We start from the raw sequence: 18,887 nt of genomic DNA on the forward strand, positions 1-18,887 counted from the left end.
TTTGTAGCTCGACGACCTCCTTCCCCTCAGCGACTAGGTCGGAGGAGGAAGGCCCTCCCCTAAAAGAAAGACTTTGAAAAGAATCCTGTACGGGGGAGATGTGTGCACGGAAAAAGACAAGTAGTGACCGGAAGTATCGCCCTTAAGGGCAATGATTCGGCATTAAAACAGATGGACATACACCAGGCTCTGAAAAACCGTCAAGGATCGGTCTCGAAAAATGCACACAAACAGTGTAAACCCCGAGCGACCAAGACCCTATCGAGCAAAACTATGAGGCGGAGCAAGTCCATGTCGAGCAAGTCGGCGAGGTGGAGCGAACGACCAAGTCCCTGTCGAGCAAATCTACGAGACGGAGCAAATCCCTGTCGAACAAGTCTGCGAGGCAAAGCGGACGACCAAGTCCCTACCGAGCAAGTCCGAGAGGCAGAGTGAACGACCAAGTCCCTGTCGAGCAAGTCTATGAGGCGCAACGGACGACTAGGCCCTCGCCGAAGCCGGTCCAAGTCATGAAGCCGTGAGCACACGTCGACCACAGCAGGACACGTCACTAGGAACCCGCGCGATAGCCATCAACACGACTATACGCACCATTCTAATATAAGCATATCGCACGGTCTGATGGGACCAAGCGGCACCAGTCAGCAGAATCTCCATAATAAATAGTATGTCAGAAGCGACAGGACGTGACGCTATACCGGGTAGAAGAATCTGTACATACGGAAGGACAGCGAAGGGCCCACGACGACAGGAGAAAGTCGTGCCATATGAATCAAGCCCCGAGGTTGAACCATGGTACTCGTCGTATGTCACCCCAGGGACGTCAGCCACGAACCCACCGTAGGAACAAGTGTACCGGGCGACACCATGACGGAAGCACAAGTTTGCACGACCAAAGGAGGAGGGCCCACCACAACAACCAAAGGACTCTCTATCTGTATCTAAGAGAAACAACTATGTAAGGCCTACCCCTAGAGATATAAAAGGGGAGGCCCCTCTTCCTCTACGACATAAGCACACGAGTTGTAACGCTTTCTATTGCAATACTACAATCAGCACTACACTAGACTGTGGCTCCAACCTAAACCATTATAACCTCGTGTTCCAAGTTCACCGTTTGAGTGTCAATGATTTATCATTCGAAATAAGTCTACACCAGCATAATCGGCGATACATATGAGCCCACATGCTGATGTGTCAAAGATTTAAATTATTGGACAGTTAATAATTAGGGATCCTCTGTGTGGAGATAAGATATTAGGGAAAGTATTTTTTTAGTGAAGCCTCCGATATATAATTTTTAGTAAAAGTTTTTTGGCAGATTCTTGGAGTTGCTCTTATACCCCTTTTGAGTTTGCTTATAGAATTTACAGTCAGATGACTCAGATCCATCAAATTCTAATACCACGTTGGACACAGACGCCCTTAGAAAACCTGTTGTAGCAAAACAACAACAGAAAGATGCTTAAAAACAGATAGTCGGCTCCTCAAGTATCACGAAAACGAAATCATGTCACCACGACCACGTGGCCTTCACTTCAGTCTTAGCCATGTTAAGGTTCAGGAACTTAACCCTCTGTCAAAAATAGAATAGAGAAAGGAAGACAATAACCGAGACAGAAAAACTCTCCCAAACCTCGAACTAGCAAGATTCGCATCAAGTAGCACAACTGACATTTTTCTACTAGATCGTGCAGGTATAGCAAAGAACGAGCACTGTAATCATATCCCGTACCATATAATCATTTGAACCGAACATCCTGGGAGACATCGGAGGAACACAACAAATTGCAATACCAGTAGGCACCCCCAGCAAATAATCCAACCCGGAATTGCAGATGCAAACAACTGATGCCATCAATTTGGTGGCATTCGGCATTCCTCCGGATTCAGGACTAAAAGATTCTCCCAAAATCTTTCCTAAGTGTAGGTGGCAGTCCGCTCGCTGCAAACGAATGGCCACCCCTCCCTCCTACACATCAAACACTTATTTGCATCAGTATTATGCTTGAATGACATGTAGATAAGACCTACTGCAGTTCCAAATAAAAAGCCAACTGGAGCGCAGATATCAATAATACACCCTCGATTGCAAATTACAAGTTGTTTTTAACTATGTCTAGATAGTGTAGCTTTCAGTACGTATCTACTTATAATTTGGAATAGAGAAAGTAATAAATGCGCAATAGAAATAAGATAGGGATGACGAGTCTAAGTGCAGAATAGGATAAAGATATAATGTGTTTCTTGAAATAAATGTAATTGCATAGCAAGCTACGATCAACATACTCCATCTATTTCAAATTATAAGTCATTCAGACTTTTTTACATACATAGTTTCATTACGCACCTAGATATACATTATTATCTAGATACATAATAGAAAGCATATACAAACTTACAATTTAAAATAGAGCAAGTATAAATTAATACTCTCTCCGTCCCAAAATAAAAATTGTTTTGGCCATTTAGGGCATTTATACAATAATTAATGTATGTGTTTTGCAAATGTGTCTAGATTCATCATCATCTATTTGAATATAGACATAAAAACAAAGTGCTAAAGTGAATACTAATTTGGAACTAAGGGGGCATTTAACAAGAACCCCTCTGGTAAGAAAAATTTGACGTTCCCGACCGTAGGATAGAGCTAATTTAGTTGCCAAAAATGTCAGATATTGAGGTCCAAAGTAGCAGCAACTTTTAAACCGGTCCCACGTGCATAGAAAAGCAGGTAGAACGGTAGGATCGAACATACTATGTTTTTTCTGCTAAATACAAAAACTGTTGTGCAATTAAATTTTTCGTGTAATCACCATGCAATCATAAAAAAAGTCTCAATATTTCATTATTTACTCTATCAATATATCAAAATTCAAGCTCTAATCCATCCTACGTTAAAAATGAGGAGAATTTACTCCATCCTATTGATTAAGGTGTGCATGTATTTAGAAAATTCAACCTTTTAAACCTTTGACTAATAATTTAGCCAGAAAACACATTTTTAGTGTATGCATGTTATATATTTGGATTCATATACAAAAGTACTTTAAGATGATGGTATTTTGTATTTATTGATGATATATTTTAAGGATATGAATAGTCAAGTTTTGCTTTAAAGACCGTGCTAAAAAATTATGCACACTAATCAATGGGACTGAGGGATTATTTGTTTAAGCATTCATGTTGGATAGAATTTTTTATTTTTTATATCTCTTGACATCAGATGAAATAGACTTGAGATTTGAGATATTGATAGAGTAGATAATGAAGTGCATCTATAAGTTTTTTGAGAATTTTTTATGACTTTTTGTAATTTGGGTGCACAACAGTTTTAGCATCAACTAAAACTGCAACATCCATTTCTCTAAACGTATAGGTAGACCTAGTGTTGGGGCTCCCACATAAGTGGGCTCTCAGAAAGAAATAATGTTATAGCAACCGCTAGGATTGAGGAACCGCAAGAGGCTAGCCGAGGGCCTTTCCAATGTCCGAGCAAGAGGAAAAGGTTTTCCTTCTTAATTCATGCTTGATAAGATTGATAAATCTCATTTGTTTATACAAGAGAATTACTAGACATCTAAGCAAGTGATCCTTATCTAGAGGGGACGATTACTTGACCCCTAAGCAAGCGATCATTATCTCTTAGTTAACCCGAAAAATTAATATGATATACTGCTAGCCTAAGCCAGGTAGACCCATGACATACGGCCTCTAACAGATAAACTAAGACAAGCCTTCTCCAGTAAATGCGGAGATACTGCTTTGAACCCGCGACCTAATGGCTCAATAAGACAGCTCCCATCACTGCACCAGACCTACACTTCAACATCCATTTCCCTGTATATTAAAAGTAAAAGCTACAAGGTATTGCAACGACGCAAACTCGGTTAAGATGGGACTACAACAAGATAATGCCAATTAAATTTCTGAAACATGCCTTGCCTAAGATCAAAGGTTTAACAGAGAACTGCAAGCATAATGAAATATAATAATTATTAACTATGCGAAGTACATGGCTATACCAACCACACAGATAAGATAATCCTAAGTATGAAAAGCATGAAAATTACCCCAGAGCATTCCGTCACCCATTGTAGTTGGTGGAGGTTCTGTCAGCCTATAATTAGACCAGACAGGCTGACCATTGTGATGAGCCCTCATCGGTCGGATGTAACTGGAAGTCATGTTGTTGTACTGCTGAAATGGTTGCCCACGATAGATTGGGAAACTTCGCTGAGAATAAGTTGTGTGTTCGTATCCATCCAATGTGACATGACCTGGAGTATGTGTACTCTCTCCCAGAGATGATGCATGAAATAGGTGTCCATTTCTGCCGCAAAAACATGTATACTAGTAAAGCAGCAACTCCACTTGACCTATCTTAAGGGCTAGTTTGGGAACACAAATCCCCTCAGGGGTTGGAGGGGATTGGAGACAAAATAAACTAATTTTCCCTCAATCCCAGAGGGAATTTGAGTTTCCAAACTAACCCTAAAGAAAATGATAAGTGTGCATCTAGATCCTTTGAACAGAGTCACGAAAACATCAATGAAAAGAAGTGGAAAAATCAATATTACTTTCATGTGGAACATCGTTTTCAATGATGGTAGTTCCTCAAAGGCACGCTACGGTGCAAGGTGTGATGCAATAGAAACCAGTAGAACAGCTATAAAGGTGGTAACTTTGAGCTGTGTTTCTTCCTAAAGATACAAACAAACTATATAAATGCATACTTGGTCCATGCATAATGTAAAATAAACTGACACTAATGCATCCCTGCTGGTTGTTCATAAAAAACGGCCGGTGTGTGAAGACTACCCCACGGTATTTCACTAAGAAGAGCACAACCGTGAGCAGCGGAGCCTAACCAAGAGAAGTCATGAAAGCTGGGCCTCATACATTAACATGTGCTTTGAAGCTCAACCCACTATCAGCCTCTTACACGAGGGCCGTCCACCACGGGTCGGTTCACCCATGTGCCGACCTGGGGAACCAGCGACACGTGATCTTTTTTACCCAGTCTGGAATTTGCTCCAGTGGGGATTCAAACACAGGATCTAGGGTCACTGCAACCACTAGGCTACAGGCCCCTTTGCCTGCTGGGCTGCTAGTTGTTGATCAGAAGCTTTCAAAAGAGAGGTAATTTCTGTTAGGCACACCTGATATCACATCAATAAATTACTATGATACCTTTGATTCATAGTCGAAGGGTTTGAACTTAAAATATCATGACTTTGGAAAGGAGCCAATCTGCTAGATCTGTTTGTTTGGCCACTTGCGTCTATCAAGCGAAGATCACTTAACCCAGCTGACAGTGTTCGGTCCTCTTGCAGGAGTGACTTGTCACTGCACATTATAATAGCAAAGGAACCTTTAAGTTATAGGATACATTCAAATAAATAACTTTAAAATGCTAAAATGCACCATTACCTAGAGTTGAGATCCCAATCGGCTGGATCTGATACTGATGAGGTGGAGGGCAATGTATCTGCTGACGCATCGGAGTGTAAAGGAAAGCCATAGTAATTGGTGGGTGGAAAAGAACCACGGCTAGAAGAAGGGTCCAAAGGTAAACCACTGCCAGATCCCCTTTGCGATCTCCAACTATAATGACTAGAATTAGGGAGTGCATTATGTAGGTAGGTAGAATTTCCTTGGGCATATGCACCAAAGCGAGCAGTACTGACACCATCTCCTTGGTGCCCCTGGATCAGTTGAGATGTGTGTTCATGTGGTGGCATTGGCATAGGTGGATAACCCTGATTCCTCCTCCTATTGTATTGGCCTACAACAGCAACCTTTCCCAACGAAGAGCCATGTCCACCTCTTGAAGGAGAGGCACCATACCTTCCATTAGGACCTGTTGGGATTTGCATCTGGGAATTTGGCGGTGTAAATTGTGATGGACTGGCCCCAAGAGACATATGCCCTGGACCACCAGGGCTTAACCGAATGCCACCACCATGTGAGAGATGAGGTCTTCGTCGAATATGTGGGCTAGATCCGAGAAACGATCCTCCAAGTTGTGAACGTAAATTAAACCCAGAAGGATCCATTGGTGAATTATATATGTCGACACTGTTAAAATCATAGCTTCCATAGCTAAAGCCAGCATTATCGTTAAAGCTACCATGGCTCCCAAAACTGCCACAACTGCTTCCATATGAAAAAGGCATATTTGGTTGCAAAGCGTTGTTAAATCGTAAGCATCTGTTAATGCTTCCAACCTAAAAATGCCATAATAAGTGTTAGAGGTAGACAGAGTGTTTTGCCGGGACAATTAACCTCAGCTATCATTGCTTGATTATATAGAAAGATGAGTCACATTGATTACATAACAGCTCATTAGAGCTTAGCTAATCTGATAGGAGCCTTGGCAGCCGCACACACCTGTTGTCTGTTGAGCTGCTCAAGGTCTTTAATGACTATAATTAACTAGCACACGTAACTAGGAGAATGCTTAGGAAACAGGACTTAATAACAACATTTCTCCCCCTAAGGCCTGTTTCAACTGATCTTGATCTCCTTGATCCCAATTCTGCTTCTCATATCTTCCAACTTGGTCTTGCCCAAGGCTTTGGTCAGTATATCAGCAAGCTGATCTGCAGTGGGAATAAATTCTGTTTTGATGCTACCTTCTTCCACACAGTCCCTGATGAAGTGATGCTTGATTCTAATATGTTTGCTCCTGTCATGGAAAACAGGATCCTTTGCCAAAGCTAGAGCAGATTTATTGTCTACTCTAAGTTCCACCACCTCAACTTCTCTTCCCAATAATTCTGCAAACAGCCTTGACAACCACAAGGCTTGGGTTGCAGCTGTTGTCATTGCCACATATTCAGCCTCACAACTTGACAAGGCAACAACTCTCTGCTTGATAGATTGCCAGCTGACCAGACTGTTTCCAAGGAAAAACAAACATCCAGTAGTGCTTTTACTTGTATCAATATCTCCAGCCAAGTCTGAGTCACTATAACCCACAAATCTTGCCTTGCCTGTCATTCTAGTATAGCATAGCCCATGATCTAGAGTACCAGCCACATATCTCAAGATTCTTTTTACAGCCTAAAGATGTTCAGCTGTTGGCTTCTCCAGAAATCTGCTAACATACCCTACAGCAAAAGCCAAATCTGGCCTTGTGTGCACTAGATATCTCAGGCTACCAACTAGTCTTCTATACTGAGTTAGATTTACCTCCTTTGCTGTACTTTCCTTGCTCAGTTTCAACCTTTCTTCCATGGGGGTGGTGGCTGGATTACAGTCTGCCATACCACCGAGCTCAAGTATCTTCTTAGCATAATGAGTCTGTTTCAGAGTAATGCTTCCCTCTGATTGTCTTACCTCAACCCCAAGATAGAAAGACAACAGACCCAAATCACTCATTTCGAATGCCTGCTTCATTTTTGCCTTGAAAACTTCAATCTTCTGCTGATTGACTCCAGTGATGATCAAATCATCAACATAGACTCCAATTACCAGCAAAGAATCACCTGAGCCTTTCCTGTACATGGCAGCCTCATATACATTCTGCTCAAAACCCATCTGCTTGAGAGTCAAATCAAGTTTGGCATTCCAAGCCCGAGGAGCCTGTCTTAGGCCATACAATGCCTTGTGTAACCTGTACACTTTCTTCTCTTCTCCTGATACTTCAAAGCCTGGTGGCTGAGTAACATAAACCTCTTCCTTGAGTTCTCCATTCAGAAATGCAGACTTCACATCCATGTGATGTACTGCCCAACCTTCTTGTGCTGCTAGAGCAAGTAAAACACGTACCGATTCCATTCTTGCAACTGGTGCAAAGGCATCTTCATAGTCAATCCCTTTCTTCTGAACAAAGCCACGGGCCACAAGTCTTGCCTTGTGCCTGATCACAGCACCATGTTCATCCTTCTTCAATTTAAACACCCACTTCAATGAAATTGGGCGATGACCTTGACTAGGAGTAACAAGTTCCCAAGTCCCATTCCGCTCAACTGAGCTCAGCTCTTCCTTCATTGCTGCCTGCCAATTTGGGTCATCTTTGGCCTCTTCATAGCTTGTGGGCTCACCGGCATGAGTGAGGTTCAGTTCTGCAAACAGCCTCTGTGCCGGCAAAGGGGTTGGCTGATTACCAATAATATCATGGATCTTCCTATAACGAAGCTCTTCACCATCATGATAAGCATCCACCCTTCCACTATCATTCTCCAGAGGAGTCACATGCTCTATCTGCGGGCTTGCTGGAGCTGGTGTAGGTGTTCTAGGCAACACAGACACCTCTGTCTCCACTGCGGGTTCCTCTGCTTCTGCTGCAGACTCTCCTGCACTCACCAAAGGGAGACTAGGTGATGTAGGATGTGGCTGAAGAGGTGGTGAGGGTAACACTGAACTCTATGCTTAAGAAAACTCTTCTGCCCATGGAAACTCAACAACAAAATCGCTGCCTGCTGCCTCTGAAGTACCTGCTGCCGCTGATGCCCAGTCCCAGCCACGTCCTTCATCAAATACCACATCACGGCTGACTCGCACGCGCTGGGACACTGGATCAAATACACGATATGCCTTGGCCCCTTCTGCATAGCCAATGAACACTCCAGCCTCACCACGATCATCAAGTTTCTGGAGCTGAGTAAGCCGCCGGGTATAAGCCACGCAGCCAAATACCTTGAGATGGCCAACTGTTGGTGCCCGGCCATGCCATGCCCCATACGGAGTGACATTCTTCAGTGCCTTTGTTGGAGATCGATTCAGAATGTGCACAGCCGTCATCACAGCCTCCCCCCAAAACCGAGAAGGCATCCGGCGTTGCTTGAGCAGAGCTCGTGCCATGGCCACCACAGTTTGATTCCTGCGCTCAACCACACCATTCTGTTGCGGTGAATAAGGAGCACTGAAATGCCTTTTAATACCTTCATCAGCGCAGTATGCGGCGAACTCCGCGACGGTGAATTCCCCGCCATTGTCGGTGCGCAGGACCTTCAACTTGCGCCCGCTTTCCACCTCTGTTGCCGCCTTGATCTTCTTGATTGCTTCCGCCGCTGCGTCCTTGGATGGCAGCAACACAGCCCACATAAAACGGGTGGCATCATCGACGAGCAGCAGGATGTAGCGGTTGCCCGCCGGTGTCGCTGGCGTGACTGGGCCGCACAGATCACCGTGCACCAATTCGAGTTGATTCTGGGCACGATATGCTGCTGCGGCCGGAAAAGAGCGCCGCCTCTGCTTCGTGGTGACACAAGTGTCACATACCTGCTCCACATGATCGACCACCGGCATCCCACGCGCCATCTCCTCCTTGCTGAGTCGCCGGAGTGCATCGAAGTTCAGATGGCCGAAACGTTCGTGCCACTGCCATGCCTCAACATCCTTGCGCGCCGCGAGACAGATAGGTTGTGCAGCCTCGAGGTGCAAAATGTACAACCTGTTCTTCCCTCGATGTACCTTGGCCAGCAATCGGTGATGATTGTCCCAAATGCGGAGCACGCCATGGTTAATCACAACCTTGGACCCTCCTTCATCAAGCTGTCCCAGACTTAGTATGGAGTTCTTCAGCGCTGGAATGTAGTAAACGCCGTGAAGAACTCTCTGCTCACCAGTCTTGGCTTGAAAAATGATGGATCCAACTCCCTTGATTTCCACCTTCGATGCATCCCCGAACAGGACCGTTCCTCGAATGCCAGTGTTCAGATCAACAAAGAGTTCTTGACGCCCGGTCATGTGATGTGTTGCGCCAGAGTCTAGGTACCAACCGCTGTCCATATCTTCTTCATCCACGCCAAGGTAGGCACAGGCACGTGGCTCAGAGAGCTCGACGTGCTGCGCCGTGTAGCTGTGCGCCAGCGTGCTCTGTTCCAGGCTGATAAAGCCATGTGCCAGAAACAGAGCACCATCTTCTTCACATTCGGCGTACTGGACGCGCGCCTCATGCCTTCCTTGGTTCCCGCCACGCTGTCCAGCCTGATTTCCGCCGCCGCGACCTCCACCACGGTTGCCACCGCCGCGCTCTGCATCCTCACGACGCGGCTGCGGACACTCACGTGCCCAGTGGCCTTCCTGGTTGCAGTTGAGGCAGGTGTTGGGGCCGACACGGCCAGCAACATTGTCGTCTCCTCGTCCGCCACCACGTCCACCTCCTCTGCCTCGTCCTCGTCCACCACCGCGGCTGCGTCCACCGCCACCGCGCTGGTTCCTGGAACCAGAGCCACCTGCATCGTCTCCCTTCTTCTTTCTGCATCGCGCTTTCCACTGCTCCTCAGTGTACAACAGCTTGCCATTGATGGCCACCGGCTCGGTCGGCTCGGTCAGTACTTGTTCTTCGCGATTGTCCACCGCCTTAAGCCTTCCAGTCACCTCCTCAAGAGTCAGTGCCTCAAAATCAAGGAACTGCTCAATGGCGACGACGATCTGCGAGTACTTGGCCGGCACCGTGCGCAGGAATTTCTCCACCACGCGCTCCTCAGTGATGTCCCTATCACCATGGATGGCAAGCTGCTGGTGCAGAGTTGACAACCGCACAGCAAAGTCATCCACTTGCTCACCAGGATTGACGCTGATGTTCTCCCAATCACGGCGTAGGCGCTGCAACGTTGCTCGACGGACCCTGTCCACGCCGATGCGGGTCGCAGCGATGGCGTCCCACGCCTCCTTCGCCGTAGCCTTGTCGAGCAGTGGGAGACCCATCTCCTTGGGTACAGCCCCGACGATCACCTCCAGTGCGCGTCTGTCATCGCGGAACTCGACAGGACCGCCTTCAATGGCGTCCCAGAGATCGCGCGCCTGCATCCTCAGCTTCATAGTCTGGCTCCACTCGTAGTAATTCGTCTTGTCCAGCATCGGCCACGCCGTGCCGCTGCAGGAGTCGCGGTACACCACCCTTCCTTGCGGCAACTCGTAGCGACCACCGCCGCGGCAGCGCCTCCGGTCCCGCAGTGGTGACTGCGAACGCCTCCGGTCTCGCGGAGGAGTCCGCGGCCTCCGATTCCTCTCCATCTCCTCTTCCTCGACCTCCTCATCTTCTCCCTTCTCGGCGGCGATTTCAGCCCGCAGCTCCTGCGCCGTCCTTGCCGCCGCCTCTGCTGCAGCCGCTGCCTGCTTTGCTGCCTGGACTGCCAGCGCCGCTGCTTCCTCTGCAGCCTTCAGGCGCGCAGCCCGGCTGGAGAAGTCGCCCAGCTCTCCTTCGCTGGTTCCCTTGGCCTTGAGCCTGGCAGCGCGCTCAGCAGAGGTCAACATGAGTAGAGAAGAGAGGAGTCGGCCTTGAGGCTCTCAGGTGTCTAACCTAAGCTCTGGTACCAAATGTTAGAGGTAGACAGAGTGTTTTGCCGGGACAATTAACCTCAGCTATCATTGCTTGATTATATAGAAAGATGAGTCACATTGATTACATAACAGCTCATTAGAGCTTAGCTAATCTGATAGGAGCCTTGGCAGCCGCACACACCTGTTGAGCTGCTCAAGGTCTTTAATGACTATAATTAACTAGCATACGTAACTAGGAGAATGCTTAGGAAACAGGACTTAATAACAACAATAAGATGTTATGGGAATATCTTACAGCTTATCAACAAAACAGAAGCATAAGAGAAAACACTTGCAACCTGAGGAGAAAGACCAGCACCCAGCAAGTGACCTCCTCCTGGATTGTGGTCAACTACTGCAGCACGTCCAACAGGCTACAACACACAAAAAAAAGACATAAGACGCTTGACTTACAAGCTACATACTTACTAACTTATCCCCCGTGCTTTTTTGGAGTATGTTCACTGCTCACAATTTAATTTATCTCAAAACAAAGACATAAGAAATAGAGACGTCAAAACGTCTCCACCCAGCTGATGAGGCCAGGGAAGCACAACTGATTTCCTCATCACAAGTAGGATGTGAGAAAATTCGTGCAGCAAGCAATCTGAACTCTGGATTAAAACTGCACTTACAATTCGTGGGGTCTCCTGAACAGGCTCGTAAGGACCAGTGAAGGCTTCACCAGTGATGAATGGATGATACGAGGCCTAAAATAGGTTTTCACATTTGTGAAGAACATATAATGATTCTTCAAGATACAAATTAGTCCCATAGAAACAAAATAATATAAAGTTTAGAGTCATTAGGATTGAAATATATTCCAGTTTACAAAGACAGTATTATACTCAAAAACGAAAATGTACCGGTGCCATTGGCAAATACCTGCAGCGGTGACCACCTCTTATTAGGATCAAACTCAACAAGTCCTCTCAAGAAATCAACTAATGCCAAGCAATCAGCCTTTTCTGTCTCTGAACAGAAATTGCAAGTGAGAATATATTATGGTACTTTCAACTTTGTAATGAAAACTTTGATTGGTTTGTTGTTTTTTTTAAAATGCATGGGTATGACATTTTACATTCAAGAAATATGCACTCTGTCAGTGCAATGGATGCAATTGGGCATTAATAAGGCATCAACGTGCTGCATAACTCCAGTACATGCAAGTGTTATAAGTCCATGTAATTTATCCAGTTCATGAAGCATATTCAAGTATTCAACTGCAGCACACAATCTGAATGAGACATGCAGCTGGAGTTAGGTCCTAACTACTGTGTAGTTCACTGAGCTGCAGACTCATCATCTAATCCACATTAGTGCAGACGTCACTGGTAAATATAAATACCAGCTCTGCGACTGAAGAAAATAGTTACACAGTATCATATAAATTTTTAAGGTTGAGGGGCCTCCATAACATCCCTTGTGAGTTGTTACAAACTAAAAAAATGGAAGTGCCATTAGATTAATTCAATATGGAACCTTTATTGTGCAAGAGATATGCTTATTCAAATAAACATTGGGTGGGCAAAAAATAGTGATGAAGAAACACTAATCTCTGGGAACATATATAACGCTAAAGCAACGATCCAGTATCAACCTGGCAAGTTTCCCTCGCTCAAATTCTTCCAGGGGTATGTATATATGAGTCTGTCAAGCCTTCCACGAGGGAAATACCATCTCCCAACCTTCGGTTTCTTGGAGTCCCTCTGTGTTGAAGGATGTAATCAGGTTATAGATGGTAATGAATAAGGCATGGTATATTGACAAAACCATAAGGACAGCTTCAATAAAACCATTAAACTTACTGCTTCGATCTCATCTTCACTTAAAATTCTGTATGCACTGCTAGCGCCATTCCGAGCCTCACTACTAGGATAGATACTTCCAACATGCTTAAAAAATTTCCCAGTGTTTTTAGCCTCACGTAGCAGATCATCTGGTGGTTGCCCACTGTTTATAATTGAATTTCGAGAAAGCAGATATTTATGGAGTTCGAGTTTTCTTAATCAAAGTGAAAAAGCTCAAACAGTTACCACCTAATCCAGTATAGATGATTCACCCACAAAAATAACCAAATGGAACTTAAAACCAAGGGGTCAATTTTTCAGTAGGAAGCACTGACCCAATAATCTCAATCATACGGCAAAGAACATCATATTCTGATGCACCAGGAAATAAAGGCAGCCCTATATATAGCTCAGCAACGATGCAACCGAATGACCACATATCAATGGCAGTAGTATATCTGGCATTGGTTAAGCGCACAAGTTGACAAGTTAAAATTCACAAAGCCACAAATCATTATGAGGCCTCAAGCCCTCAACATAGGCTAACAAAAGCAGAACAACTATGCATTATGAGATGCTTGTGTAACTGTAGGCAATGCGTCTGATTATAGAGATGACACACAGGATACGGATAACCAAGAAGTACTTCTGGAGACCTGTAATAACGGCTCTGAAAAAGGAAACAGTAGAAGCTTGAATTTAAATTGATAAAATACTACTATAGCATAAAATTCAGAATATTGACTATTGAGTGGGTTCAAATAAAACCTGAATATATGAATAAATGGTTTTACCCTCCATGCACACTGATCCAAAATCAATTACTTTCACTCCAACTGCTGTTTTTACACTGTAAAAGTTACCGCTTAGTCATTAGGCTACAGGATTGATGAAATTCAACACTGACAGTGAGAAGAATCAACTCACGTTGGAGCTATAAGGATGTTTTCTGGTTTTAGATCACAATGAATAATGCCAGCATCTTTCATGATAATCAGGGCATCCAGTATCTGAAAAGAATATACATATCATGTATTGTAACATATACATTAGACATCCAGTCAACATATTAAAATGACAACACACCTGTCTTGAGAAAGTTCGAACATATTTCATTTGCAAACCTCTTAAACTATTCCTTTTCAACAGCTCATACCTATGAAAATGCAGGTTTATGTCACCGCATGAATCAAATCTAGTGCAGATAGTTAGATTGATGAAGTTAAATGAAAGTTATCTTACAGGTTGTTACCAAGCATTTCAAAGGCTATACACAAATGGTTTTGGTAGAGGAAAAAATCCAGCATCCGGACAATGTGATGTTCATCATCAGGATCAAATTTCTCATTTAACTGCAGGCAATATTATAGTCACAGTGTGATTCATATTTTTGCAAGCATCCAGTAAAAGTAAATGCAAAATTGCAACATAGTTACCATACCAATCTTAATAAAGAGACCTCCATGATAGCCTGCTGGTAAAAGGCAGGCTGATTCTTTATAACCTTCACTGCAACATAACTGTTAGTTTCTGCATCCCAGCATTTCGCAACCTGTCCAAAGGTACCTTGGCCAAGCATTTCTTGGACAACATACCTAATTCACGAAATATCAAAATAAGTTTGACCTATTTTAATGATGTCCGTAGTTTTAACTTTTAAAATCCTGAACTGTGAAATGTAAAATTTCAAATAGTAGTGGAGCAGTGAAGGTTCATCCTATAAACCCCACGAAACGAAAGAAACCGCCAAACATTCTGAAAGATCAACTACACTAAACATCTGGGTAACTGGGTTCATCAAGGCTTGTCTAATTGTTATAAAATATTATAGAAAATCAACTTAACGCAGAACAAAATTTATCTTGTAAAAAATGTAGCAAAATTACGAGACAAATAGTAATGCTCACTCCTTTCAAAACGTAGGTCCATAAACCCAACAAATACAACAATATATAGTTTCAAAATCCTGAACTCTGAAATGTAAAATGTCAAATAGTAGTGGAACAGTGAAGCTTCATCATATAAGCCCCATGCATATAAAGAAGATTCTAAACATTGTAAAAGCCCAACTACACTGAACAACTGAGTTCATCAAGGCTTGTCTAAACAGATCTCAAATATTTATATGAAAATCAACTTCACCCAAAAAAATATAAAAATGAACAGAATATTACACAGTCCTTTCAAAATATTATTCCATAACCCCCAACAAATACAATAAGGAGGCAATAAACTTAAGGGAAACTTGGTGGCTAGTGAAAACACATGCATCTATTGTATGGTATAGTACAACCACCTAATCTCTTACACATCATTAAAGTAGTAGTTATATTGTGAAATGAAAACACCCGAGCAAATGGCTTTATATTGTGAACGGCAGAATTTGGTACTCCATAAAGAATAAAGAGAAGAAAACTAACCTCCGGCTTGACTTTTTATTAAGCAGTTCCAGGTTGACATACAATATGAGATCAGAGTTTGCATTGTCAAGACCATGGTTGTGAACAGGAACTGCGGGATTGGTGAGAAAGCGCTTGGGGTTTAGTGACTCTGAGTACTTAAACTCAGGATTGCATTTTTCAAAAGTTTGGATGATATATGTGGTTAATCTTGCAACAAACTGCATGAATAAACAAATGTAGTTTAGAGTAGATCATCCGTCATCCGAGGTATATGCACAAGAGGTGCATATTATATACAACAACGACTGTGACAAAATGAGCTGTATCAAACCCACTCATCTTGAAGGATAACCTTACAGCATTGTGTCCTCTAATCAGGTCTGTATAATTTAAACACCGATAACAACATAAAGAAAGATTCTGACTTAACAAAAACCCTAAACATGATGTAAGTTGTCTCCATATCACTTATAATCAAATTAAAAGCGAACATGTTCTGCTGCGCTAGTGGTAAACGAAAACCAGTGCGACAACAAGACTAGAACAGAGACTCAAAAATATGAAGCTAGTAAATACTCTGTACTACTTATAATACAATGGTGCAAACGAAATTTGTATAAGATGCATACAAAATATATGGTTAGCTATCCTGAAAGAGGCATGACCGCATGAAGTTTGCACTTAACGGAATTATAAGAATCAAAATACAATTTGAGTGAAACACTATACCACCTGGTCACCATAGTTGCTTGAACTATGCGTGCAAGCAACAAGAACAAGAGAAATAGCAGCAGGATCAGCATCGATGGTGGTTTGAATAGTTTAAGTCGTAGGAATTTAAGCTTTTGATTTACTACGAGCAGTCCAGCACGAAACTACGTCCCAGTTGCACCGACGTTTGCGAATTGCTTAATCTAACTGAGAACTCAGCAAATCGAGGCCGTACAACGGAAGCAGGAAGCAAGCATCTATGGTGGGTAGCCGCAAGAGAAGGGAAGGTGCACGTCTGCACGAAACGTACAGGTCTCTTCCTGACGGCGCGGAGGTTGCTTGAGCAGACGGAATCCCCATTGTCCGAGCCTGAAGGCGACGCCACCGCCCGCTCCCCCACCGCCGTAACGAACGCCCGGAAAGCTGAGGACTCACTTGGCGCCCACGGCGGCCCGGGGGAATCCCCCTCCCTCCCAGGTTCCTCCATACGCCTCCGGCAATCACCTCCCCACCTCCCAGTGCGTAGGCGCTGGAGCTCACGGAGATCAACCAGCCGTCCGGCCCACTCCACCGGTACTCCACCCTCCGCTCCTATTAAGATCGCGGTTGCTGAAGCATCGGAACTTCAGCAACAACAGCAGCAGCTAGGCGGCGGCCGGCGGAGTCCAGCTGCATCCTACACGGCAGCCATCGCTCAATGCTCCTGCGGCTGCCGATCCGACCCTCCGCCCCTCCCCTGCTCCGGCGCTCCCAACGCGAAACCGGCAGCTGGGAATCGGACGGATTGATCGGTTAGGGTTCTGATAACGGCAGAAGGAGTGGGGTTGCTTGACGACGCCGGATTCAGGAGGCCGAGCGGAGCAAGGGGTGAGTGGTGGCGGTGGTGGAGGAGTGGGGAATTCGGAGGCGGGGGCGGCAAGTCCCAGTTCCTTCTCCCTCTTCGTCCCCTCTCTTCCCCCTTCCCCGTCTCGGCTCCGTCAGCGTCCCCTCCCCCTCTTTTATTTGCTGCTGTCTTTTGGATCTACAAAATCGGAAGTGATTAGAGTGACTAAAATCCTCCTCTTATTTAGTGGAGAAATTTGCTGTTTTGCCACTCTCAAATTTGGCTGCTTGTTATTATGCCATCCCGTGTCTATGACTGGTGGGACCGTCTGTGTCTATGATTTGTGGGTCCGATGGCATACTGGCGAAGCCCACAAATGATAATGGCAAAATTGCCAATGGCTCTTATTTAGTGATAGTTTAGAAACTTTATTTTTCAAGAGATTTTCATTTTACTAATAAAAATTTGTTCATTTTCTCTTAGAAAAATAGAAATCTCTTGAAAAATTAGAATTCTCAAACTAGCCCATAAAATTGAGTAAGAAAAAAATTAGTCCCTACAATCCTCCTTTTATTTAAAATTTACCCCTTGCCATTTATAATCACACACACATAATCATAACCGGACGATTCTACCAAAAATCATGCACCACAATCTACACTCTCGCTTCTCCTCTCCATAGGGGTGGGGGGCATGGGCATCAGGCTCATCGACATCCACGTCCTCGCACTCCACCTTCAGGGTAAGGGTTCTGTTCCCCGTCGCAGGCCTTCTCGAGGGGCACTTTCTTGTCTGTCTGATGGGTTATTGATTCAGTGCCTCATAGCCATGCGTGTCGTGGCGCCTTCTATCCCTCCTCGAGGCGGTGTTACCTCCACCCCCTGCCCCGCACCCAACCTGCCTCCAATCTGGCTCTCGCTTATCGGGTGTGTAGGTAAGGGTTATGTCCCCCATTGTGGTCCTTCTTGAGGGGCATTTTCTTGCCTGGCTCGGTCTAGCTGATGAGTTCTTGATTCGGTGCCTCGCAACCATGCCCGTCACGGTGCCTTCTCTCCCTCCCCTAGGCGGTGTTACCTACCCCCTCTATCTAGCACCTAACTCGCGTCTGCTCTAGCTCTCGCTTCTCGGGTGCATATGTACGCTGGCTTTTAGAGGCGAGACGACTTGTACGTCGACAAGATCATGGACGACGAGGGCATCCTCCTGTTGTTCCTCGGCTCATACGCGACTCCAAAGGAGGGAGTTTGTGCATACGACAACGATGTGAGGGTCGTGCATGGGAAGAAGGCCAAGCCCAACTTCCTCGAGCCCCTAACACCGGTAGTGGGAGGTGGCGGCACATCGGCCGCCCACGTTGGGGTGCTCCCGCCGGTGGGGCACGCTCGCGTGCGTGCATCACTCTACGGCCAGCAGCCGACGTCGGTGGGCGGCGAAGGACATCGTCAGGCATTCCCTATCCAGTAGGCATCGGCCCCACATTTCTTGGGGCCTCGGGTCCTAGGGATTGACATTTTCATTTAGGTTTTGTTTCTATGTAGTGACTAATCCTACTTTTATATACACGTCCTCTTTGATTTGTTGTCAATAGTTGATAAGTAACCATGGATGCAGTTGTATCACAGAACTTGCTCTTTCTAGATTGATGTATATACACATCCTTATGAGATCTATTGCTACAATCAAGGTTTGTAATATGAAAATATGCAGTGCCCTCCCCCAATTTATGTAAATAATAACATTGCTTGTTTATGGTTCATTATTTATGCTAAAATATGATAATACTGTATGGTCACGATCATGTGATTATGGGGATGTTTGGATGGCCGCCTAAGCCGCCGCCGCCCGCCACACTTCCCACGCCACCAGTGTGGCGCTCGTTTTGAG

At 44.8% G+C, this 18,887-nt stretch overlaps 1 protein-coding gene across 4 annotated transcripts; it reads right to left on the bottom strand.

Annotated features, from left to right (window-relative positions):
- Positions 1-1,462: 1,462 nt before the first annotated feature.
- LOC100382570 (uncharacterized) lies at positions 1,463-17,217 on the bottom strand. 4 transcript variants are annotated; one of them, XR_004849233.1, is made up of 18 exons: positions 16,491-17,217; positions 15,488-15,687; positions 14,509-14,662; positions 14,310-14,419; positions 14,154-14,223; positions 13,995-14,077; positions 13,836-13,917; positions 13,697-13,737; positions 13,403-13,525; positions 13,086-13,230; positions 12,878-12,986; positions 12,163-12,251; positions 11,913-12,028; positions 11,577-11,651; positions 5,434-6,230; positions 5,194-5,349; positions 4,074-4,333; positions 1,463-1,972 (listed from the first exon to the last, which is right to left on the bottom strand). XR_004849233.1 is itself a non-coding variant. In XM_035958731.1 (18 exons), exons 3-18 carry the CDS (start codon positions 14,644-14,646, stop codon positions 1,896-1,898), a joined length of 2,430 nt encoding a protein of 809 aa, XP_035814624.1. In that variant the 5' UTR covers positions 14,647-14,662; positions 15,488-15,687; positions 16,202-17,150; the 3' UTR covers positions 1,463-1,895. The 4 variants fall into 4 exon arrangements, 3 of the variants coding, with proteins under 3 accessions (XP_035814624.1, XP_035814623.1, NP_001355601.1); XM_035958731.1 differs by having other exon boundaries at positions 11,913-11,987; positions 16,202-17,150; NM_001368672.1 differs by having other exon boundaries at positions 1,535-1,972; positions 11,913-11,987; positions 16,491-17,138.
- Positions 17,218-18,887: the final 1,670 nt, after the last annotated feature.

This window comes from Zea mays, chromosome 5, assembly GCF_902167145.1.
Source record: "Zea mays cultivar B73 chromosome 5, Zm-B73-REFERENCE-NAM-5.0, whole genome shotgun sequence".
In the NCBI taxonomy this organism is placed as follows: Eukaryota; Viridiplantae; Streptophyta; class Magnoliopsida; order Poales; family Poaceae; genus Zea; species Zea mays.